The 27018-nt window shown below is 33.8% G+C and overlaps 1 protein-coding gene across 1 annotated transcript in view; it reads right to left on the bottom strand.

Annotated features, from left to right (window-relative positions):
* Positions 1 to 27018, bottom strand: part of LOC149420168 (uncharacterized) — a 78331-nt gene that overhangs the window by 5085 nt on the left and 46228 nt on the right. The window contains exon 4 of the mRNA XM_089636024.1: positions 18626 to 18743. Coding sequence (XP_089492150.1) covers positions 18626 to 18743 — 118 coding nt within the window. The remainder of the gene's footprint in view (positions 1 to 18625; positions 18744 to 27018) is intronic.

Genomic DNA, 27018 nt, shown 5'->3' with positions numbered 1-27018 from the left:
ACCCTCTCGAATGTGGAATTATTAATTTAAAGGAGATTATTAAGGAAGTAAATACCAAAAATAATCAACGAGAACAATTTGATAGACTGAGTAATATTGAGATTCACGGAGTGCCAACTTCTAAAAGTGAAAACCTTCTTAATATCGTGGAAAATATATCCCAGAAGGTTGGATTCCAAATACAAAAAAATGACATTGATTTTATCCAAAGAGTGCGACCATGGCCAACTACAACTCCAAAAGTTGTACCAACATCCACAACTACTTCCAATATTATCGTACGTCTTCTTCGGCGGGATTGCAAGGATGCTTTATTGACAGCTGCCCGTCGCCACCGGACCCTGACCACAGCAGACATCGGCCTTCCAGGAGTAGCAAGCCGCATATTCCTCAATGACCACCTCACACCTTCTAATAAACTTTTACTGAAGAAAGCAAGGGATCAAAAGACTCAAAACCACTTCCAATATTTATGGACAAAAAACGGCAACATATTTTTAAGAAAAAATGATGGTTCCCCCGTCATGCGGATTTCTTCCGAGGCAGATCTAAAAAAAAATCTCTTGACATATTCTTTTTAAAATTTCTCCATACTTCTTACTATTTTATTATCATTACTACTTTCCTAATCACCTTTTACTGTTTCTTTATAATTTTTCTCTAAACTTATATACTATTATATTTATCAAAATTTAAAGGTACTTTACATATTATATAAAATTACGATGTTCACAATACATCCATCTCAGATTTTATTATATTACATTTATCAAAACTTAAAGGTACTATTATGTACCTAAGTTAAAAATATTACTTCTGTATTGTTTAGTATTCTCTTTTTAATCATTTTTCATACACACTATGTACTATATTACTTTTTATTAATTTATAGCTTTTATAAATGTTATAAATGGAACTTAAGTGGTTTAAATCATGTTCTATATTTTATATTCAATTATTTTTTGTATAACTGTATGTTTCCTAAATAAACTAAAATAAAAAAAAAAAAAATATATAAAATATTGAAAAATTATTAAAAATCTCTTTAATTATTATTAGTATTCCTGTTAAAAACGGTACTGCAGGCATTTAAAGAATAAATTAACAGATTTCATAATAATGTTATTATTAGTTTTATGGCGATGTAGGAACACATGTTCAAAAAAATTCAAATATTTTCGCATTTCGTTATTATATCATAACATGATAAACAAAGCTGCAAGAACACGTGTTATGTTGTGAAAGTACTAACAGTTTGTTAGGAAATGCTATCATGTTTTTAACAGGTTGTTATTTTCAATAAAATAACAATATTCGTTTTCTTCGTGTGGAATTAACTCCGAACTCTGTGAGGGATTACGCCAGAAGCTTGAAGAAGAAAAATAAAAGAAAGATCTAAATTATTGAAATAAATTACAAAGGTAGCCATTCTGGTTTCCACAATAATGCTAAGTGTACGAAATGACTTTGAACTTCAAAATTGAATCAAATTTCCTAAGGACTAATTTAGGTACTCGTATCTTATCGAATGAAGCGGTATTAATATCGGAAGGCTTGTTACACTTTGACAATTTGAATGTACAAATTAATAATCTCTGTACACTGGAGACTACATGAACCAGAGGCGTAAGGCCGACTTTAGGTGTGCGTTTTTAAGCATGCGAAAATTGTAAGAAAAGTTTAATAATTTGCGTGAATACACACTGAATTAAATAATGAATTATCATAAATTTAGTTTTTTTTCTTTAGGTGCAACATACAGACTTGATAAATGTTGTGTTAAACATGATGAAAAGCTATAAGATTGAAGAAGAAAATAATGCTAATAAATCAATCCCTTTAGGAGTTTAGGTTCGAATCCTACCGGCTGCGCCAAATGTAATGTATGGAGTATTATCGTGCCTTTATTGTAGCGTGTCGGGTAGTATGCAATAATACTCTTAGGTGATCTATATACTGGTATTTATTGGGGAGCTGTTTGTAACAAAAGAGGCACACAACTAACGTGCATCGCCTTTTATAAGATCTTGCAAGCATTTCATCTCGCTTGCACTCATTCACATTCGTACAGACATCACAAATACAGAATAAGACATAAAAAAAACAATCTCAACTGCGATTCGAACCCAGGATCTCTGCCTTATTAAAACAACGCCTCTAACCACTTGGCTAGATTATATACTCAAATCATCGTTCCTTATTTATAGCGTTGATGAGGAAATAACATCATTAAAAGTGTTATCTGAGAAAATTTCAGCATTGTTAAAATTATCCTAAAACATCAATTTTTAACTTGTGTGTTTAGTTAGTCCAAATAACCAATTTACGTGGAGTGATATTTACGGCCTCCAAGGTCTAGGGGTAAGGTTCTCGACTAGCAAACCGAAGGTCGCAGGTTAAAATATATTTGATTAGATGAATATGTGTTACTACACAATTTATTAATTTAAAATGATATATAGTATACTTGCGGCACGTTACAGATTGAAAGATACTCTCAGTATCCCCCTGATGTAAGACCACCATTCAGAATTGAAACGTTGCATTAAATTGCTTTAGCCGTGTTTGGTGATCAGGTACGCCAGATACTCCACCAACTTCCTCTTCCTCATCTCCTTCCCCTCCTCACTACCTTCAGCCCCACAACATAACCCAATTGAGGATGCCATAGTCTCACTGGCTCCAGAGGCTGGGAGCAGTTGGGATTCTTGTGCGGTATTCATATTAATAATATTGTGCAACAGGTGGAAATTACTTGCCAAAAGCATGCGAGTTACGATGTATTTCATGTTCGCATGCTATTAGCGAAGCGCGATTTTGGCATGCGCGCAATTACGCATTTAACAAAGACACACATGTTCGCAGCCTCATGTTAGAAAACCTTGGTACCTTGAGTACAAAGTATGTACTAGGTACACACGTTCTAAATTGATTTCATTGAAAGGGTAGCAAGCAAAGGTAGTTTGGTAGACAAACCCTAATTAGTTCGGAGAAGGAATTATTGAAGCACACAGTCTTCGGAAGGATTGTTAGTTACTTGTATTACATAAAATATGATTATGTTCTCCCAGAGTGGTTTCAAACGGGTGACAATATATGTGTACGTTAAATCTCACGTTAAAGATTTTTAGAAGGTTAATAAATACCTCGAGAGGGTTTCCTCTTGGGGTATGAATAACCAAGTCGAATTTAATGTTCCAAAGATACAATCATGTTTGATTACGTCTAAAAGGGATCGTAAATACAATCTAGTCTCCTTTAACGGAAACAACATGCCTTCCATTGATATGATTGGTGTAACTCCTGCTGACCCTGAACAAATAGCAAGTTCGCCCCACTGTTGAATTAGGCAGCCACCTCTGTTGTGGAGCTCCAAAATTCTACAAAAAAATCCCTACTTTGCGCAGAAACGGGCGGTCCGTTTGATGGATTCCCCTACCTTAACAAGCGGATTGCAAATTTTTGAGCACAGGCGTCAGGTAGGTATGCTGACCTTCTTCTACCGATATTACAATGGAAGATGCTCCAAGGGACTATTGTCATTGATCCCTTCGGCACCGATGAATATTAAACGCGTGCCCAACATATGTACACGGATGACATTAATGGATCTTTTCAAGACCCACATTCACTCCTTCCTCTTCTCAAAAAGACCCTCCACACAGCATCCCCAAAGATGATATAGGCTCTGAGAGAAAAAAAATTCTCTGGACCTCCTGTATAGAGGGAATGCAAAAAAAACAAATAAATCACCAGCATTGTGACTGTTATGAATTTCTTATAAAATCATGAAAAACTAAACAGCTACTTGCCGTGCACCCAAATCTAATGATTTATTTTATCCACGTCCTCTCCTTTCCTTTCTCTGGCGTATTCATTAGAATGTGATTTTTTATTAATTCCTTTTGTTAATAATAGATTCGTTTACTGCTCGATTTCTCTGTTGTTATCAAAAATATGTTTTATTACAGAGTTTTGAAACAATCAGTACGACATCTTGTCCTACTTCTTGAGAGTTAAATGGACATTTGAAAATATCACATTTCCAGATGAAGACATATCTTTTACGAGTTGAACATAGTGATTAAAAATATAACAGACAACAAAGAACAACGACGAAACCTCAGGAAGAATCATTCTATTCTAAAGTGAAATTTTATGCCAATGAAAAAGATGAGATTTGTCAGTTTTTTTTTTATATGGCTGAGAATTCCATCAAAATATTGCATTTGTGATATCTGCGGGTGACGTGAATCGCATTTTATTTACTGCTGGCTACAAACCAGAACAACTCATCGCCAAAATGCGATTTTTATATCTCTGAACCATTGAAGTATATGGATAGAACCAATTTACGTATAAGCCACTTACATTGGTTCATTGTCCGCTGTGAGATACCACGGACTTCAGTCAGTTACAAACGCTCGCCGAGCACAGGTCTCCGGCGATAACTTCGAAATGCCGACAAGCACGCTGAGATATTGTATAATTCGTACTGGAAAACATAGGCAAAGCAATGGTATAACCTTTCATTGATAAATAGGGTTTTTACCGTAATCAGCAGTCGTGTAAATTGCTTTTTTTATGTTAAAAAACTCAAGGAGCGCTTGAAATTGGCGCGGGGTAACCGAATGTTGCGGGCTGTTACCGGCGACTCCCTTCGTGGAGTTAGTTCGAGGTCGGAAGGATTCGGGCGATGTCGACAGCCGCCACACCCCCCTTACTACTTCCCGCATGGGAACCAGATTTTAAACTGATTTTCCAAGGAATATACACTCTATCAATGGTTTCAACAACGTTCCAGTGATATTATCTCTTCAGCGGTTCCAATTTAGAACAAGTATGTTGCATTGCAAAGATAATACGTTATCTGTTTCATCTTCTGCGAGTTTGAACCCGCAGAAAAAATTGTTTGCAGAAATATAAACGTTATAAATATTTATTTTTTACTGGTCACACTACAAATCTGTTACATAAAACTAGTTCTTAACTACTACTTGACTTCGCCTAAGTTTCACAACATATAGGTATCGAAAATTTGACAAACATGTAATTATTTGACGGTTAGCAAGATGAAATGAAGTAGATATCTAGTTAATTTTGGCCACAACATTTTAACCGACTATGAAACTACATAATATGTATAATATTCGTGACATTCCAGTGCATCTAACAGATTAAAAACAAGTATTCATCATTGGAGAAGTTAATACTTATAAATCTAAACGAAACATGAAACAGAACAAGACACAGAAATTAAAAGGTAACTGTCGCATTTGGGAATCAAAACCTGGATCTCTTCGATCAGTTGCAACCGTTACCATTTTTAATTTTATGCATCTTGTTCTGTTTCATGTTTCGTTTAGATTTATTACTATTATCTACTTCTTTAATGATTAAATATTCATTGATGGGCAACCTTCAAAAGTTAATAAATATCCAGTTGCTGAAAACAACTTCATGTAGAAATTGTTCACCATAATGATCTGATGATTCCTTGTGGATTTAAATGTCAAATATAAGCTGTCCTGTAATATTAATGTATTACCATTAACATATTAGTATAAAACTGGATTAAGTTATTCTGGTTCCCAACCGACGATCTGAGTTGGAAATACATAACTACCTTAGCCGGGGAATAGGGCGGGGGTGGCTGGTCACGATAGGGGGTGGGCAGGGGAAGGAGAAACACAGAAACAAGAGAAAGCTCTTCTGCGATGGGTGAAAGAGACCAGTACCGGATCTGGTCTCGCTATTCATAGGAAATGTTTTGCTTTTACAAAAAGAAACTGGATTCCATAATAATTAAAAGCAATCTGCTTCAGCGAGTATGAAAAAATTCGCAGTAAATTCATTTTAAGTCGAATTTTTTTAAAATTTGCTTTTATTTTTAACAGCTTGAAGCCGGTTAAACTACAAAATCTCCAATTGTTATCCACCAGGGAATGTTTTGAGATTCTAAGAAGTAGAGGAGGGAAGTAAAGGTAAATAAATGGTAAAGAGGGATGTTGAAGAAGTTGGGAGATTCCTGGGAAGACTTAGTACTAACAGTTAATCAAATGCTTGAGTATTATCAGAAATCGAAATAATAGATTAGTAGGGTAAACTACACTATGATTGCCCGCAACTAGTGATGGTCAATTCTAATTAGATTGTTATTTTCTCAATAAAGTGGGTATGTAAACATTTCATCGAAAAATAAAATCAGATTTTGTGGAGCGCGTCGAATTTTTTTAAATTTTGAAGGTATTTCTTGTATTACTTTAATGTTTTACCTTTTATTATTGATAATAAAACAAAATAACTAAGTGTATATCATCTTCAGGTTATTTTATTAAGTTAATATAGTCAAGTGGGCAATCATTGTCATTATTGTGGAAATATATATGAATAAGTGGGCAATCGTTGTCATTATTGTGGAAATATATATATAAACATGTGGGCAATCATTGTCATTATTGTGGAAATATATATGAATAAGTGGGCAATCGTTGTCATTATTGTGGAAATATATATATAAACATGTGGGCAATCATTGTCATTATTGTGGAAATATATATGAATAAGTGGGCAATCGTTGTCATTATTGTGGAAATATATATATAAACATGTGGGCAATCATTGGCATTATTGTGGAAATATATAGAATAATAATAATGATATTGGGCTGATTTATTTAGTGCTGTTTTCGTGAAAAATCACCACAAGTGATCAATCATTGTCATTATTGTAGAAATGAATATGAACAAGTATGCAATCACTGTCATTATTGTGTAAATATATTTGAACAAGTGGGCAATTGTACACCTATTTTTTCATCAATTTAAAGAAAATTTCACTTGGTTTTGGTGTAATATTATGTGCTGTGATAGGATTTGATAGGTAATTAATTAAATATTCTGCAATTACACTGGTCAACACATTTTTTGTCCCTTTAACGAAAGTAGCCAAATCCGACAGGAAATTTCACGCTGATTTCAGATATGTGATTAGTTTTTTTCTATCACGTCAGGTTTTTATGGGATTTAAGTTTTACTAAAATGTGTATTAATTCATTTTTATTCGTGAGTAATCATTGATTTTTTTGATGTTTGACCATCCATTCCATTTGGTCATGCTGCAAACATGAAAGAGAACTATGACAACATGAAGCTGCTGTTAACAAAAAATAAATTTGTAAAATACGAATGGAAAATATGTGGTGATCTAAAAATAATAGGGCTCCTACTAGGACTGCAAGCGGGATACACAAAGTATTATTGTTTTCTGTGCGAGTGGGACAGCAGAGACAGGAAAAACCACTATACCAAGAAGGACTGGTCTACTAGAAAGCACCTTAAACCTGGCATGAAGAATGTTCAACATGCTCCCTTAGTAAAATCTAAAGATATCTTACTTACACCCTTACACGTTAAATTGGGTTTATGAAATTTTTCTCTAAGGATGGAAATGGCATGATTTACTTAAAGCAAAAGATTCCTAAGGTCAGCGACGCAAAAATTAAAGAAGGAATATTTGTGGGACCACAGATAAGGGAGGTCTTGACTGATCCGAATTTTATAACAGTGTTGAGAACAGTCGAGCTAGCCGCTTGGTCAGCCTTCAAGAATGTTGTCGAGAACTTTCTTGGAAGTCATAAAAGTGAAGACTATATCAGCATTGTGTCTGAAATGCTCATAGTCTATAAAAATATGGGATGTAACATGTCACTAAAAATACACTTCCTTCACTCTCATTTGAATTTTTTCCCCGAAAATATGGGAGATGTCAGTGACGAGCACGGTGAACGATTTCACCAGGACATTGCGGATATGGAAAAGTGACACCAAGGAAAGTGGAGTCCATCTATGCTAGCAGACTATTGCTGGACCCTGCAGAAAGACTCTCAAAATACTCACAAACGCAAATCAGGAGCAAAAAAAAAAATTGAATTAGTTTTGAAATTTTGCGTCATACTATGGATGAATTATGTAAAAAAACTTTGTTAAATAATAAAAAAACCTGATCTATTAAAATTTTTTTTTGTTTCATTTCGTGTTTATGGATACTAAATACATATAAAAAAATTAGCTATGCTTAAGGGACAGCACTTAAAAAAATAAATGTCGACCAGTGTTATTTATCGTTTTGTAATTTGGTCGGTAGGACAAAACCTTACAAAAATTTCCTTAAACGGGCAGTAATTACTCCATTTTACTCCTCAATGTTCATATGAATGAAGTATTTGCCAATATAGAGTTGTTGATCATCGCTTCCTATCTTTCTTGTCCAAGGAAATAATGGCTTATTGGTTAGTAAGTTAATAGAATAAACAATAAGCCATCTGAATAATTTTTTGATTGTTTTGCATACAGAGAAAGTTATCAAAAGAGGGTTCGCATTAAAGCCTTAAAAGGAGAAACGTAATGAAATGATTTCTGATAAAAAAGAGAAGAAAAAATATTTGTTATTGTGTAAGGGTTTCCAGCGTAGGATGAATTTTTCAGCAACTAAGTACAATTCTGATGGAGAAGTGAAACAAAAGACCCTGTGTCAATAGAGCACGTTTAATTGAAAGGATTTTTCGCGACCAAATATTGACACTGGCATTAGTAATGTTGGAATACTTAAAACGATCTGAAATATTTTCTGCTGCAGGTTCGGTTCCAAGGTTTGAAGTTCCAATGAATTGATTGTGTTAATTTCCATAGTTAAAATGCCGCAACAGGTTAATTAACAATTATCTTTTTTGGTTTTGTACCGTTTCGTTCTCATTACAGACTGAATAGGTAATATATATTTATAAAAACTGATATAACATTACTCTTTGCAATTTTCAAGGGAATGTTTGCATATCATTTCATGGTATTTTTAAATGTGTATACCATACAAGGGTATCAATGCTTTAAGCCTGTGGGATTGTTTCACCCCCAGAAGAAAAGATATGAGAAAATTACGATTTAAACACAGGATTATAGATTATTTATCTAGGGTGATACTAAAGATAATTTCGCATTTGAATGGAGAGCAAAATCACGATTTTTTGTTGTTTTTTAATTGTTAAAATAACGTGTATTTTGTTTGTTTTCGTTGCGTTTGTGCAAGTGACCAGCTTCTAGAGCCAATGATGTTTCCACCCGGTCAGAAAGGTAGCACAATAATCGATGAATTAATTAAAATATAAGTGCTTGATGCTTAATTACGGCTACCAAGGTAACTATTTTAAAATGGGAAACCATTTAAAACTAGAGATTCAATAGTTTTTTATTGTATTTATTTTATTCTAGCTATTATTTTTTATGAAACTAGAAGTATAGCGTTTTAAGTGCATCTTAAAGTAGGTAATGTCTTCTTTACCGTTCAATAGAGTGGAAAATTTTGCTTTCAAGTGGCAATATTATTTTTATGGGCAATTGGAGATACATGTAAAAAAGTATTATAGATAAATATGACGTCATTATTTACCGCCTGTAGTTTGAAGTATAATTTAAAACAAACAATTAATTATTGATATTTATTACGACACATGAAACAGAACAATACAAATAAAAAAGGTAAGGGTCTCAACTAGGAATCGAACCCAGGACTTTGTCTTGTAGGGACAACGTCTCTAACCACAAACAATTAATATTACAAATTTAAAATGGTCACTCGATTATGACATACTTTCACAGGACATTATTAAAAGTAAGTTTGTCTTTCTAATGTTCATATAAAGGAAATGACGAGAGTACGTGCGAGTACTTCAGATTCCTGTTGTTACGCCCTTTTTCGGGATTAATACTTGATGTGTCATATACAGATATCCTTAATGTACCACGGGTAATAACGTCAAATACATCCTTTAAATTTTGAAAAAGTTTCTTTTTATTTAAACAAGATAGACTGTGAGTCATTGCTCTAAAAGCAAAAAATATCAAGGGAAAAACGACTTTGAAGTGAATTTTATTTCTAAACTTAATTAGACTTTTACCCAGAATGAATGAAATGCTTTTTTAAGGGATAAATGAGTTCATTTTTAAGGCTTTTAAATATTTGAGTTCACGATATTTTAATGTCTGTTTGGCATCGAGAATGTAAAATATTGATCTAAATTTCAAAGTAGGTAGGAACCATATTTAACTTCGTACAATATATTTAAAAAAGGAAACAGTACTTACTTAAATACGCTAAGTGTACTTGCAATTCGCGCGTTGAATATGGAAGCCACCTCTGGTCTGGAGCCCCAAAATACCCATTGATTCCTTCGGCGCTGGTACATGCTCGAAAAACACGCCAAACGCACACTAAATACAGGGTTTTCCAATAAGATTATAGAATAGCCTATTATTGAATAGTTATTTTGAATAGCCCGCTATTTCGGTAGATGTTACTTTTGAAGCTGTCATTTTTTGACATTTGACAAGTAGAAACTACGCCATTGATAAAAATGGAACGATACACGCTTCAACAATGCATTGAAATTATTAAAATTCACTTGAGTGAATCAAATGCAAATCATCTTGAGTGATGAGGCTCATTTCCACCTCGGTGGCTTCGTCAACATGCAAAATTATCGCATCTGGGGCTAGGAAAACCCAAGAGTTATTGTTGTTTATGGTCCGGCGGAGTCATTGGACCTTACTTTTTAGAAAATGAGGCTGGAGCAACAGTTACGGTGAATGGATTGCACTATCGAGAGATGATCAATGATTTTTTATGGCAATTGGATGGTATTAATCTGGACAGCGTTTACTTTCAACAAAACGGCGCTACGTGCCACACAAGCAACAAAGCCATTGATCTTTTACGATTGAATATCAAAATAACACCTCTTATTGGAAAACCCTGTATAAGCACACGATTGAAATTCACATGATAACTGGTTGCTTTTACGACTCGTTCTCAAGTTCAAGAGCTCGGCCGTGGAACGATTTGCCGGCCTCTGTGTTTCCTTCCTCCTACAACATGGGTCTCTTCAAGACCTTCCTCTCCTCAAAAAGACCCGCCACACATCAATCTCAGAGATGACATAAGGGCCTCCTTGTGTGGAGTTAATGTAAACAGGGGTACCGGCTTCAATTACTCGTACTGTTTATGCAGTTACTTCAAACACTAAGAAGAACATTTAATTTATGTGACCCGGTTAGTAAAGTAGAATTGATACAATGAAGTTAAAACAATATTATTATTATTTGGCCTTGAATGAAGAATTCCTCTCTCTTGGCTCTCTAATGACTGGATTCCCGCAGAGCGAACTGCGAGGAACTAAAGCGTAATGCAAAACCCTTGTGTTTAGGCAAATTCTGTTGTCCTGGTGACAACGACATCATCTTAGCCAATTTAACCCCAAATCAAATGCGTCATTACTAAAATATTCACACGATTTTTATGTGCAAAAACTTTAACGAGCCCCTTGTAATCATTTTCCATACAAAGTTAACATCTCTATACTGCTTGGTGGACGCCTAAACGTTGCCTATTCGGGAGGCACCGCCACCCCGGGAATCATTTATTGGATAACGGTTTAAGTGGTTCGCTACGTTTGGTGATCTAGTAGGGGTGCCCGGGTTTATCGGGTGCGGTGTGTTCAGATCTTAACGGCGGATGGGCCTGCTCCCCGAATCGGGGGAGGCCGGTTCGGGGAGACCTTTTCACCTCTCGAGCTGGTTTCTCTCGACCCATCGTCTTGCACCGCAGCCGGGGGGAAGGATTTATACGTCCGTCACTCCTGGGCACACCGACCCCTAGATTTCTACCCAGCCCTCATACCTTTTTCCTTCTCAGAACTCTCCTTCCTTTCCGTAAAAATACCTTCCACACAGCATCCCATATTCCATATTCTAAAGTTACATAGTTACCGACCAAGTTCGCCATAGAACTAACATAATTTTCAACAACACACTGTTGATTTCCATTTTTTCAACCCTCATCGGTTAATGTATATTACTTTTACAAACGTGAATTTTGACTTTTTTTTCTTTTTCTTTCAGTTTTTCTTCAACTCTTACTTGACATCCTTAACGGAGAAAACTAAGAATCTCTTAAAATTATTGGTAATTCGGGATCGCAGGACGTTTCCTGATAAACTTTTGTTAAATTTCTAATATATCGGAACACGTGTTGGCGAAATGCGAAAATATTGTAATTTTTATGAAATCTTGATAATTGATTTTACTAAAAGTTTATCAGGAAACCTATGAAATCATTCCATAAGCGCTTGCAATCCAGTTTAAAACCGTATTACCAATAATTTGAAGAGATTGTTCATAAATTAGCAATAATTATTTTTCTTCATGTTGTATCTCTCTCTCTCGAAAGGATTCTTTTTTAATTTAGTACAAATGTACATATCAAAGTCGTTCATTCAAAATCCCTGTTATTTGGACTTACGTCACTTCTGCGCTGACCGCCTCAAATCCTCAATTCCAACATAGATAGGGACAATAGCCTCTATTGACTCTATTTGGTCGCGTTTAGTTTAACGAGAACCTTTGTTTTTCACACAAAGTGAATATGACGTATGACTTCTATAAAGCGAACTCGGTTCGCTAAAAAAACTGAAACCAAAAACAGTCATTTTTGTCAGAACAGGAACAATACCCGTTTTGTACAGCATGTATTTAGGACAAAATTGTGTAGTTAGGTCCGGTATTTCAGTTGCCTTCTAAGTAACTGTATCTCTTGAGAGATATTTACGTTCGTCAAGTTGTTCTTTGTTAGGAAGCCTGAAAATTTAATCCGTCTGATGTAGACTGAAGTACCGGCCCTAAGGGAACTCTGCTGAACATATCAACCGACAGAATTGTGTTGTGGGCGTGTCCCCGTGCCCGATATAAGCTTTTGGTGAAATTGATCAAACTTTTAAAATATCTAAATTCTTTCTTGAAAAGGTAATCAATTTGATTAGGTTATCTGGGACCCAGGAATAGAAAGATTTGATGCAATTATGTTTATATTTTTTTAGCAGAAAGATAAACATCCTCAGGTTACGAATAACGTGACAAATAAATATAAATCTTTTACTGCCATCTCAATAAGCGGAAAATGTTGCTTTTGTCGTGATCCTGGGTGGGAACTAGACGCGATACCAAGATCTGTAAAAGTCTAAAGAATTATTGTTATTATTTTTGCTCTTGGAATTTGGAACTTCGAGCTTCAGCTAGAGGTGGTTGGCTGTAAAGATTGGTGGTTTGCTCAGATTTAGTAGTATGTTTGTTTATAATTTATTTCAAATCGGTTTCATTGTCACCCAAAAGACAATGCCACACGCACACTTCGGAGCGGCGATACTACGCGCTACTCCACGTATTCTTGGCAGAGCGTAATGCCAATTAACAGTTGAGTCCGTTACGTCTTTATTTTTCTGTATCTTTCAAGTTCCGCTTGCATTAATTAGTATTTTCTTATTTTCGATGATAGATTATAGAACCAACTGTGATTATGTTAACTCCACTGAGAAATATAAGGAATTTTATAAAACTTTATTGAAACCATCTCCAATTATAAGTTTTTGCAGCGAGCTTTGAATTGGAACAACGAAAAAATTCTATGCACAATTTTTAATCCGTGTTTTTTTCGTTAGAAGAGAGATATAACTTTTAATTAATTCACAACATTCGGGCGCGATGGGAAAACAAAGCCTATAGAAGTAGGAATATCTGTCTCCGTACTCGCGGTTGTTTATTGAAAACCCGAAGGCATTTATGATGTACATACTCGCACAATACTGCCGCTGCGAGCTCCGTTGTTAGCACTTTTTCTATCAAATGAATCATCTGTGTGAATGACGATGGATGAGGTTGCAATAAAACTATCATGGGTTTACCTTTAGTGAATATCTATATATTGGTATATCTGTGTATACTTTTGGCAGCGATATTCTTGTTAAGCGTTACAAAAAAACCAGTTTATTTGTTTTGCGTACCTATTGGTATTAGCGAAAAAGTTACAAGGTTATGACAATCCGTGGTCGAGGGGTAGGGCTCTCCACTGACAATACGGAGGTCGCGGGTGCAAATCCTAGTAAATTTTATTTGATTAATATGTGTTATTTCACGATTAAAACATTAAAAGTAATATGTTTCAGAGTGGAAGATACTCTCAGTGTAACCCTGGTGTAAGACCACCATTCAGTATTGAAACATGTTACATGAGAAGTAAGAGCTTCATAGATGCATGTACAGATGGCAGTGCATAGAGCTTGCGTGGAAGTCCGCAAGATGGAGCCAGTGGTCAGTAGTCGCCAGGGCCAGTGGGAAGGCTCCCAGAGAAACTTACTGTTTCAGAATCCAATTAGCCAGCTTCTAGTTAGGTCGACTATCGAGTCACCATTATAATACGTGGAGTATTAATAAATCCCTGATTAATCTAAAATAACCATTTATTTATAAACTCCTTCCACGACGAGTTGGAGACCTGTTTGTACGAACACAACAGTTACATACTCTCCAACCTTCCTCTACTCCTACCCACTACCTCCAGCCTTACAACATACCCTAATTGGGGATGCTATAGCTACACTGGCTCACTATAAGTTGAAACCCTCATGCGGTTTCACATAAAAAAATAGCTATGGGTCGCGCAATTAGTTTTGATGCGAACAACACATTACTACTCAGGGTTGTGTCTATTGGTCTATCTGTATGCGCTTTCGGCAGAGAATTTTTTTAATTTATTTTATTTAATATTATAGAAACAAACAGTACATGATTTACAGAGATGAAACAATATACAGGTATAAGATAATTCATGTTTGGTACCTATGATATGTTTCCTTGTAATGTCTGCTAAGTGGTATGTTTATTCCTATTACCAGGTGACGTGTGTAGTTTATAGGTGTGCGCATTGAATAGTTTAAATTATTGACATGATGCTACGTTTGAATTTGGGCAGTGAATCCGAAAAAACGTCAATGTTAGAGTTAAGACAAATATTATTTAGAGTATGAAGAGCTCGGTTAATTGGCGAATTAGATGCTGCATTTGTTTTATAATTAAGCGTGTGGAATAGCACTGCATGTCGTGTACGTCGCAAAGGTATGTTAAAGTTAATAAGGGACAGAAGTTTAGTACAGTCAATGTCATTGTTTAATATTCTGTGTATAAATATTGAGTCAGCTACTGCTCGTCTTCGCTGCAAAGTATCCTTGCAAAGTGTTACTGAAAAACTGTTTTTGCCCTAACTATTGTTATTGACGAAAAAGATACAACAAATAAACAAATTTGAATATTCGAAAAGATTTACAATCCCTTCTTTTTGCATTAATATAAACTTTTTATAAATTTCATTAGAGAAGTGGACAGTTTTTGAACGATCTTCATTAAGAAATTGAACAGCAGAGCAGTTTAGAAAGTGTCACGTTGACGACTAAAAAACAACATTGCTGATAATATTTATAATAGTCTTATTGATGTTAGTTATATTCTAAATTGTTTTTGTATCGCTTTATTATTAATAATGAATCACATCCATAATAGCTAAACAAAGATGGCAAAGACGTTTCAAACTTTTGCTATTATCAGCAATTTGTTTTCTTGACACGTAGGTATAAATGTAAGAAGATAAAAGTATATAACTAGATAACGCTATACAAATGGCTTGTTTCAAACGTTCTGCATTGAAACGTATTCAAAGTTCTAGATAAGATTTTAACGTAGTTTTCTTTTGTAAAAGAATTTGTGATAGGATCATGTCAGGTTTGATCGTCTTTTCACATAATAAATGTGAAAACTTACGCCTACGCTATAATAATGTTACTTAATCCACTGTTAAATAATTAGTTTTCTCGCTACGCCAGTAAACTAACTACATGATAGCCGTAGAAAGTGTTAATGAAATTAAAACTTTTCAAAAATGCAAACAAAAGCTACAATAAAACATAAACCTTTTAAAGCACCCACTAAATCATACAAGACGTGTAAATCTGGATTATATCACATTACTTGTAAATTGTTAAAGAATATTGTAAAGTCAAAGAAGCGAGATGTGTTTGAATAGAATTTCAAATGACTAAAGTTGTAACATGTCATTCTTGTGATGTTTTCTGCAGCAAGATCTACAAGATATTTATTTTTACCCTTTTAGACCTGGCATTGGTAAAACATATTTGGTGTTTGACTACCGAGTTATTAAAAAAATATTTGAAACGTTTTTTTTCAATACTATAGAAGTTATTGTTAAATTCATCTGAAATAATAAAAGGTCTCAAACGGCGTGTTTTACCTAAAATGACAAATTGTACACTGCGTATGAAAAATATAACATTTTACTCAATTTAAAAAAATTACATAAAAATTAACATTTGAAAAATACGTTGAAAAACAAAAATCACATTTCAAAATGTAAAATGGCTGTCGCCTAACTATTAGCTAAAATCCCAATACCAATTGAGAAATGAAAAGTACCAATTTTTATTCGCTCTAGATTGGGAAGGAAAAATCTTAAATCATTGTATTTTCAAATATACACACGGTGTGAAAGGGTTAAAAAATTAGTATTATAATTATAATAAAGCTTTCACATTTATTTATCGATTGAAATACCCATCTTACAGGAATGCGAGCAATCGTTTTTTAACAGCTGAACTTTGAAAAATTGATGAAAAACCAACCTAAACTAATGTATCGTAACTGTTAGAAGTTAATGGTCTGTAGATAGTTCACAATGAAACAGAATGCAGTTTAATATCAAAGGTTGATCGGCGCTTCGACAACCTTTACTAAAAGGCAATTAGGTTTTCAAATTGAACCCTGTATGTGTATAATGTGGTTACTTGCCATCAAAGCTATGGGCTGAAACTGCTTACGAATTACAGCTTCAGATGAACATGAAAGTGGACTGAAAATAATGTAAACGATATGAAATGAATTTGTGTTTGCTGGAATTGAGGGAAAGCGGGATGAGCAATCACTTACCATTGTATCTCTGCGAAGAAACACACAACACAATCACAATAAAGTGAGTTCAACCGCGATACCTTGAGGTAATTATCGCCATAACAAAACGAATGATACGATATTAATAACTTCCAAGATAGTGAATTCCGTTATTTTTATTTTTCAACAACTTGCTTAATCCTTCTTCGGTTTTCAAAACAAATGCAATCGAATTTGCTCTATGTTCTTTCATTTGTTCTAAATTTTAAATTCTTTTCCAGCAAAGCGATCGTTATGGATAGGTAATAACTGATAAATGACATCCCGGTAGGAACTAAGTATATTCTCTTTTCTAAGCCGAACACAATGGGTGTCTAGTATATTGATAAGCGGAAATGGTGTGATCGAGAGGTCTGAACTAACGTGCTAACGATTCTACTTGTAGTCTTACAGTACCTCGAAGTATAGGAACATAGTTCAGTATTTATTTTACTACGATGAATGAAACAATTGTATCTCTTGTATTTCTCGGTTTTCACATTTTTTTTTTAAATATAGCTTGTAGTCAGTATACTCGTAGCGTGAGTCAGTAAAATAATATTTAAAGTTCTGGAGAGAGTTGCATCTTAATATTCTATAATATTACTTTTACCAGAATGCCTCTAATTCTAAATAATTTTAAGGTTCTTGAGTGAGTTGATTAAAACGTTTAAATTGTACGAAAACGTAAACAAAAGTATTCTAAGGGACCTTATAAAAATGGTCTTAACTCCTTAGTCTAATTTGTTCGGTTTTGGGAACAAACAGATATTACCCGTAGTCAATTCGTTCAATTTTCGGAACAGCTCATTTGAGGTCTCATAGAAATCTTTGTTTTTCTCTTACCGTCATAGTTAGAAATATGAACTAAACGGTGTTACGAAGAAAAATACTAAAGACGGGTTATTTTACAGAATTCGAACATTTTGTCCAATTTCAAAGTTGATCTTCAAGTTTTATGAAGGTTCTATTTAAGTTCTGTTATCATATAATTATTGGCCAGTTGTTTCACGAAACTGAAACAATAACATAACTTGAATAGAGCCTTTACAGAACTTGAAAATCAACTTTGAAATTTGATAGATTGTTAAAATTCTGTGAAACAACCCGCATTAAAATTGATATTAAAATATAGGAGTTATCCACAGAATAATTAAAATGCGCACCTCTTTGAATCCAAAGGTTCCGACCGCAATTTGAAAAATTAATGATATTTTTTTAATTCCTTTTTTTTTATATGAAACAACAAAAAAGTGAGGTGCAGTAATGTTTATTATACATTTGCTGGATAAAAAAATGTATTATTTTCGTTATCAGTAATTTTTATTAGTAAAAAACGTAAGGTGAACCATTTTTAAAACATCTTTGTGTTGGGTTTCAAAATTTCTGTATTCAAAAAATTATATGTTTTTTTTTTATAATAAAATTTTAAAGTCTATTTTTAGTTGTCCGATATGTTCAGAGATATTCCATTTATTTGGATATTATTGAGAAGCGGAAATACACATTAATTCTACAAGTTTCCGACACTATGCCTGAAGGGTTAATCAAAATATACATCAATGAGAGGCATCATGTTTCAATTGCTTCAATTGCCACAGTGAACGATCAATTTAGCAATTGTTGACGTCAATTGACGTAGCTATTGACTATTGTTATCGATCGTCCATGGGGAGCTTAAGAAGGGCTCGAGTGAGTTGTAATATAGTTTTATGCTATTCGTTATAATATTATTAATAATGCCAAGTTACCTGAGGGAGTCGAATCGCTTGTTGCCTCCGAAGGTGAATCCGGCCAGGGAGTCCATTCCCCTCGTGTCCCGGATGAGGTTACCTCCTCCGAGGGCGTCCAGATTACGGACGTGCTGGCCTGTGTAGCAAACAAAACAACTGTACAACACGACACAACACAACTGAACAAGACAACCCAACAACATAACTAAACAAGACAAATAGACCATACAACTGAATAATACAAGATAACAAAAAGTACAAGTATTGTAGAAAACTTGAACACATCTTAAAACGTTACAGATAATATACGTCTTTTCCATTGAGTGGTTTTACCAATAAGAAAGTCACTATACAATTTAGCTCAGAATTCCGTGAGGAAAATTGCTAATCTTTTCAAATTATTCTTAATCCGGTTAAAAACGGGATTGCAGACCCTTAACGAATGAATTGATAGGTTCCTAGGAAAATTTTACTAAAATACGAATGTATTAAAAGGATGCGGAACACGTGTACATAATATTTCCGCATTTCGTCACTGTATAAAAGTTTATCAGGAAATGGCCTGCAATTTCGCTTTCAACCGGATTACCAATAATTTGAAGAGATTCTTAATAAATTATCGTTACTCATTTATCTCAGTGTAAATAATAATAGTAATAGTGAGTGCATCTTTTAGGAGAACAAATATATCTGGACAAATAGAAAATTTCGAGAGATATTGTGATCTCAAAAAGATACACGGTAAAAATATCCCCTCAAAAATATAATACATTAAAAAAATATATTTATTTTGGTTAGTTTTCGAAGTATCCATGTAACCAATCAACTCATTCAATGGATTTAAAAAAAAACAAATTAATTGTTCCGAAACAGCAAAAATCTTTGCACGTAAAGTCAATGTGATATCAGAAATCCAATAAATGGAGCGAGGAATTTCTAGACTTCAATGCGAGAAAATAGTTTGCGCTAGTTGCTAACTTTTACCTTCATTTTGGTTGTGGAATAACTAACTTATTACCATGCAAATCGTCCTTCTCGCTGCGTTCTTTCGATAGTTTCTCTCTCCGAGAAGGAATTGTTTTGTAGGGAAGTTGAACACAAAAAAAACTCAGGCATGGAAAACTAGTTTAATAGATGCATTTGGAGAACGTAAGATCGTAAAAAAATATTTTCAGATTGTTGGGATGTTTAATATCTGAAATAAAATCAACGTTTGTTCATGTTAATTTTGAGGTAGGTACTTACACGAGTACAAAGCGGATGTGTTAAGGGAGATATTAAATAAAACACACAATGTTTGCATAACATAAAAACTTTATAAACAGTAATGTTAAGAAAATATCTGTCTTCAGACGTAAAATAAATGAAAAGGTAAAATTAACTATAATTATAAAAATAATGCAAATTTAAAAAAAGTCTTCGTCTTGTTCACTTTGCCCGGATACCCGGGCAAAGCGAATTTGGACTCCGGGCAAAGAGAATTAGGAATCACAATCGTAGCAGAAGTAAGAACCATATCCACTATATGACGTGCATGATTCGTGAACCCAACTTTTACACTGGCTGCATTGAATCCAATCCTCTGTTAATGGTTCAACATAATTTTCGTCACAAATAAGGCATTTCAAATTTTTATTTTCATTTGTTTTTGCTTTGACTTTTAGTCCGCTGGTAGATGGGCCAAGTTTTTTTTTCTTTATGATTTAATTTTTTTTATTTTTTTGGATGTTGGCTTCATTTTTCTCTTTTTGTATGTTTTTTATGGGAGAAGAAGAAAGAACTTCTGACTTTTGGCATTTTCTTTTTCTTGTGGCCAAATTGAAATTTGCTTTGGGCATTGGTCTAATATCATATGGTGACTTTATTTTCGTTGATGATGAGTGCGTAGATTTGACCGGTGTTTTTTGAATTTCGTTGATGATTTCTGTGATGATTTCAGCAGGAGGCAAGGAAGCTTTATCTAAAACAGGCACAGAATGCGGTGGTTGATTCGTTGGAGATGTGCGGCCTTCTGGTTCAATAGGACGATCCGTCACTGTAGCAGGAGCATAATCAATGTCACTAAATGAATTCCGATTGTAAGGCCATATTCCTGGTTTTTGAAAGCCACTGACTGCATTTTGTACAGATGCTCCTTTTGAAAAACTGGGTGCAAAGAGTTTTGCCATGTCATATTGATTGACTATGCGTCCAACATGATTCTTTTGAAACATGTTTAGTTCTTGTTCAAAATATTTTTTGATAGGCCCGTAAACAGCAACATCAAGTGGTTGCATACGATGTGTTGTATGGGGGGCAAAAGACACAAAATGCACATTATTTTTAGAGGCATAATCCAAAGCTGGGTAATATTTGTGAGCTTCATGATTGTCCAAGAGAAGTAATACCTTGCTGTTGGAAGACGGTCTTACAGTTTCAACCAAAAACTGCAGCCATAATAAAAATGAAGAACCGTTAACCCATCCATTGTCCGTGCAACAAGCTTGAGATCCTGGTGGTGCACCATTGAGTAATCGATCTTGCATCCTTTTCCTGGCGAAAATAAAAAATGGTGGAATAAAAGATCCCGCTGCATTGCAGCAGCAAATAACTGTTGTCAGTTGCCCTCTTTCTGTACTGCTAATAACTCCCACTTGCTTCTTGCCTTTTAATGAAAAAATCTTTGGAGGCTTGTTACTTGAGGTTTTAATACCTGTTTCATCCATGTTGTAAATACGAGTGGCCGAAATGTCATTTTTTTCAATTTGATCCCACAAAATATCATAAAATCTATCGACCTGAGGACGATTGAATCCTCTTGCCCTGGCTATTGATGTTGGAACCGGAGAACGTAACGATATCAACGGATTTCTCAATTGAAATCTATGGAGCCAATCTTCTCCAGCTTTTCCATTTTTAAAGGGATGTAGAATTTTATTTTCTTTAGCATAATTATAAACCAATGAAAGGAAATCACAACGCGTTAACCCGTAGAAAACGCTCTCCATTTTCAGCAAGTAATCGCAGAGTTCTTTTTCCTGTTTAGAAGAAAAAATTGTAGAAAAACGGCCTAACTTTTTCTTTGTGGATCCCGATTTGATGTGGCGATAGAGTGTTGCATAAGGAATTTCATATTTTTTAGCTACGGCTGTAATGGATTCCTTGTCTTCGGTCACCTTTTTCATAGCTTTGGCCATCGTTGACTCAGTCCAACTTGCCTGGTTTGTTTTTCGTACGGATGTATACACCATCTATAAAAATATAAACATTGTAAATATGTAATACGCAATTGCACATAATCAATCAGAAAGTTCATTCACTCGGGCAAAGCGAATGGTCAATCCGCTTTGCCCTATTCGCTTTGCCCAAGGCAGTATCAAATAACATTTTGTTAAAAAATACTATGTGGGTGCTGTATTTCATAACTAAACTAAGTTTTTTAAATAGGAAACAAATAAAAATTGGATGATATAAACTAATCTTCACATGAAATATAACCAAATAATAATAATCACAAATACCTTACCTTCGTTTATCGTAAGAAAATTAAAAAAAAACGTTTTTTTATCAAAAAAAGCGTGCGTTCCTGCCAAACGACAAATATTCACTGTCATGGCGTCGGTAGCGCTGCGGTACACCGATTGTGAGACTATTAGCGCCTTCTAGTGGTAATTTTCGGAAATATTCAAGTCATCCGCTATGCCTGGTCCATTCGCTTTGCCTGGGTCTCCCCTATGCCTAATTTATTAATAATCTCTTCAAATTATTTGTAATCTGATTGATTGAAGGTCTTAATGAATGACTTATAAGGTTTCCTGATAATCTTTTAGTAAATTAAGAATATATTATTACGATGTCGCAATAATCATGAAAATCCGAATATTTTCGCATTTCGTAATTTACTAAAAGTTTATCAGGAAACATGTTAATTCATTCGGGCCTTCAATCCCGCTTTTGAAGAGCTTATTAACAAATAAGCAATACTCCTTTTTTCCGTTTAGTCTTCTCCTTTATATTTAATCGAATGTAACATTTTTCTTGAAAAGCGAAACGCAATATAAGTAAACTAGCAGTTAACAACCCGCTCCGCGGGTTTTTTGCTGCTAGGCCCTGCGAGCGGCACTTTGTGGGGCTTCGCCCAGCTTAAGTGATACTAACAACAGTTACATTTAATAAGTAGATATTAGGTCATTCACAGAGAGAGGGTGAGTATATATTGTTAAAACACGGAACAGGAAGGAGTTAATAAATAATAAAATGTTCAATTTAGGAATAAGAATAACAGTTGTTTGGGTAAAACTTTACCTCTCCCGAATAATTGCCTAAATGGGTAAGGGTAAATTAATAATTACCTTAATTACCTAATTATATAAATATATATACATGGCAAAATGATTGTTCTATTATACATATAAAAACATGTCAGATTAGACATTTTTGGCTATTTTTACAATCAACGAAGCGTTTCTAGCTTCCGATTGTGTTTCATGTTTTTTTATTGGGTTGGCAGTGTCTACATTTCCTACAAACAAAAGCGTATTGTGCAAGAACATCATATCGTTGTTCTGTCAAAATGGTGCAAAATTATTATTTACGTAAATAATATTAAATATCAATATTTTTAAAAATCGTAAATGCAAAGAGTTGATGTTTATTGTCATTAAGTTTAATCAAATGTTTGTTTTATTTGCAAATGCGTATTAAAATGGTAGTTTTACGTAAATAATTACCGTTGCTTGAATAGATGAAATTGTACGTATTTGTATATCGCTCTTATGCGCTCTGTCGGCCAATAGGGAACTACTCCAGATTTGAATTCGACCAATCAGAGCGCCGAAACCGTCCAGACGCTAGCGTAATAATACTATCAGATTCTGGTACAAATTTGTATTTGCATTATTATCTCATTTTAGCAACAAATAGATTGTTAGCCAGAAGAAAATTGAAAGAAGTTCAATTTCAAGCAGTTAGTACGGCGTGTATATGTATTTAAAATATAATTTAAGACCTTCTAATTAAAATAATGAAACCAAATAAGTTTTTCTTAATTTTCTTGAGAGCAATTTAAAGAGAAAATTTCGCTTCGTAGATAGATTTCAAGATTCACGTAATTAAAACTCAAACCAGAAAGAAAAAATGTAATTTATTCATATTATTAATATTATAAATCCTCAAAAATTAATTATTAATTTTAATTTGTATGAATAAACATAATAATTAGTTTTCCATACGAATTGAAAAGCCTTAAAAGAATCTTGCCAAATATAATTTTGAAATTTGCCCATTTAAATAAAATTAATATTTAAATTCACCTTTCATTTCTCAATAATTTTAAATGATGGCCAAGAACACCCTTGAAGGGTGAAAGCCAGAAATAATAAGAAAAAAAAAAAATTACAGTAGGTACTTTTATTTTTTTTAAATTAAACAAGCATTTGGACTAGAGCCAGATATGTGCGGTCTAATTGATTTGGTAAAGTTCGGTATCTCGAGAAAGGCTTCACTGATTTATGAATGCGTATTCTGTGGCGATTTCCAAAAGATTATATCACCCGTAAAATATCGATCTTTACTTAACTTTAACTCTTAACATCAATTGAGCTTTGTGAAAGCGTAAACTAGTGGCTTAACTCTTCTGTTATTTATTTATATTATACGAGCTTTTACAAACACTTGTGATACACATTATAGTTTTGTGGAGCAGTAATCATGAAGTAAAACTTACTATTAAAATTATATAGAAAACCAATGGAGAAGAATAGAATTATGTTAACTTTAGTTATTATTTATTGTTTTCAAGTTAATTTGTAGAACTCCATTTTAATTTTAATTATTTATATATTCAATAATCTTGTTATTGGGTTTTTAAAACCAGTTTATTTTTAAGCAAGTTTTGCTGTGTAATTATTATTACGCGTGACAGCTGTTTCGCCCTCTGAAGGCTTTGAAGACTCTGAAGGATCTGACAGTTTGATAATGCCTTCAGAGGGCGAAACAGCTGTCACGCATAATAATAATTACACAGCAGAACTTGTTTAAAAATAAACTGTTTTTATAAACCCAATAACAATTAGTTATTTTTTTTTTTTTTTTAAACTTCCGATTTAGTTGTCCGGGTTAAATCTTCCCCAAAGGAAAAACTTAACCCTTCCACTTACTTTTCCACAAATGATCATCTAGTCAATCAACATTATGTAAGTGCATTATATAAGCAAAATAAATACAAAACAATACAAGAACAACAACACGTCAACTCACCAGAGATCAAATGGGAAGAAAAAAAATTCACCGTCTCCAGATATTTTCATATCAGAGGGTTCGGCTCGGTAGTACTTCTAACAGGGCCTATAAATCCTACTGATCCCTCAACATAAATATTTAAAAAATCTTTCGTTATCCTACATGTATTCAAAATGACCGACTTTTGCATCTTTATATATAAATTTTTTGATAGATCTAATACGCCTAAATTTTTAATGAGAGAGCTAGGTATAATGCCAGTAGCCGAAATAACGAATGGTAATATTTTTATAGTCTGAGAATGCCAAATTCTTTTTATTTCGTTTCCTAAATCTGTGTATTTTCTAATTTTTTCATTAACAGATTTTTGAATGTTACAGGAATTTGGAATAGCGACATCAATGATATAAGTTATTTTTTTAATTTTGTCATGTAAAACTATATCGGGTCTATTATGACTAATCGCTCGGTCTGTTAGTATAGTTTTATCATAATATATTTTATAAAATTCGTTTTCTAAAAATGAATTTGGTTCGTATTCATAGTATGGTACTATATTACGGCAGTCAATCAAGTTATGTTTAATTACCAAATTTTGGTGAATTATTTTTAAAACTTGATTGTGCCTAAATGTATACTCGGACGGTGCTAATATAGAACATCCAGATATAATATGTTCTATAGTTTCCGGAAAAGCCAAACATTTTCTACACAAATCATCAATTTGATTTGTATCTTTGATTATATGCTTTCTATAATTTTTAGTATTGATGACTCTATCCTGAATGGCAAGCATAAATCCTTCTATTTCTGCGCTCAACTCTCCAATACTCAACCATTTGTTTGACGAAATTTTGTCAACATACGTTTGGTTGAGATAATTGAAGTGTTTTGCGTGTAAAATTTTATTTGACCAGGAATCTAATAATTCCTGGTTGGGATTTATAAAAATGTTGGCATTCTCATCGTATAAATTTAAAGGTGTAATATTTCTATCTGCCTTGCAAATTATTTTGTGCATTTCTGAGCTATGAGCTTTCCTATGGAAAAAAGTTCTTAGCATTTCTACCTGATTATGTTTCAAAGAAGTTATTTTGACTATACCTCTACCTCCTAAATTTCTAGGTAAATTAACTCGTTCTATAGCTGAATTTGGATGATGGCAATTAAACTTTGTTAGCGTAGTTCTAATTAATCTTTCTAAGTTATCTAAATCTGTATCAGACCATTTAATTATGCCAAATGAGTACGTTAATAGAGGTATTGCCCAAGTATTTATTGCTTTTACTAAATTTTTAGCAGATAGATTGCATTTTAAAATTTTCCTGATCCTATTGTGAAATTTAATCCTAATATCATTTTTAATACTACTATGGTCTAATCTATTTGATTGTGGGTATCTTAAATACTTATAAACCTCATTATTATTATTATTGATGTGTGTTATTATAGCCTTCTTGTAACTATATTCCTTGCAATTCAACACTTCTACTATTTCTGCGAAAGTATTGACAACTGCATGCAATTTAGGTACAAGCGAGAATCTAAATGACGATAATTTGCGATCGAGTGGTTTTAGTTGGTATTTTTAGGATATTAGGCTCAATAAATCAGGGCTGTCTATAGACCAACTTAATAATCTAGATAATACAAATTGAAAAGATTCAAAGGTGACTTATTGATTCATTTTCCTGTCCATATAGATTTTTCTAAAAAATACTTCTGTTTTGACGTGATTATGGTGATGACCTTCAATGTCCGTTTGGTTCCCGTAAACATTGGACGAGGCCCGATGTGCCACTTTCCAGGTTTCTCGTTATTCCTTTGACAGCAGTCCAGTCACTTTGATAATGGTTACCAAGGTTGTTATTGGGTGTTAAGCTTCTTGGTCGACAGCTTGGCTCGACGGGTAACTGAGTATTAATCTCACCGAGGTGGGATATTGGCAGCATAGGCGAATCGGTGTTTCTTCATTCTTAGCACATTACACACAGCTTGTCCTGTTCATATTCCTACTTGCACCCTTAGTCACGTGATATAGATATTGGGTTGTCTGGTTCAGTTTTATGAATAGGTTTTTTGTTTTTTTAAAGAAAAAAATGCCGTTATTAATTGTGGTAGAAGTTTAGGACGGCTGTATCAATCACCATGATTTTTAATTCTTCGAAAGGATAATAAAAGTTGGTGCACGG

This window comes from Hesperophylax consimilis, chromosome 10, assembly GCF_061612785.1.
Source record: "Hesperophylax consimilis isolate HC1 chromosome 10, BYU_Hcon_1.0, whole genome shotgun sequence".
NCBI classification, from domain to species: Eukaryota; Metazoa; Arthropoda; class Insecta; order Trichoptera; family Limnephilidae; genus Hesperophylax; species Hesperophylax consimilis.
This window is presented reverse-complemented; position numbering and strand designations above follow the sequence as displayed.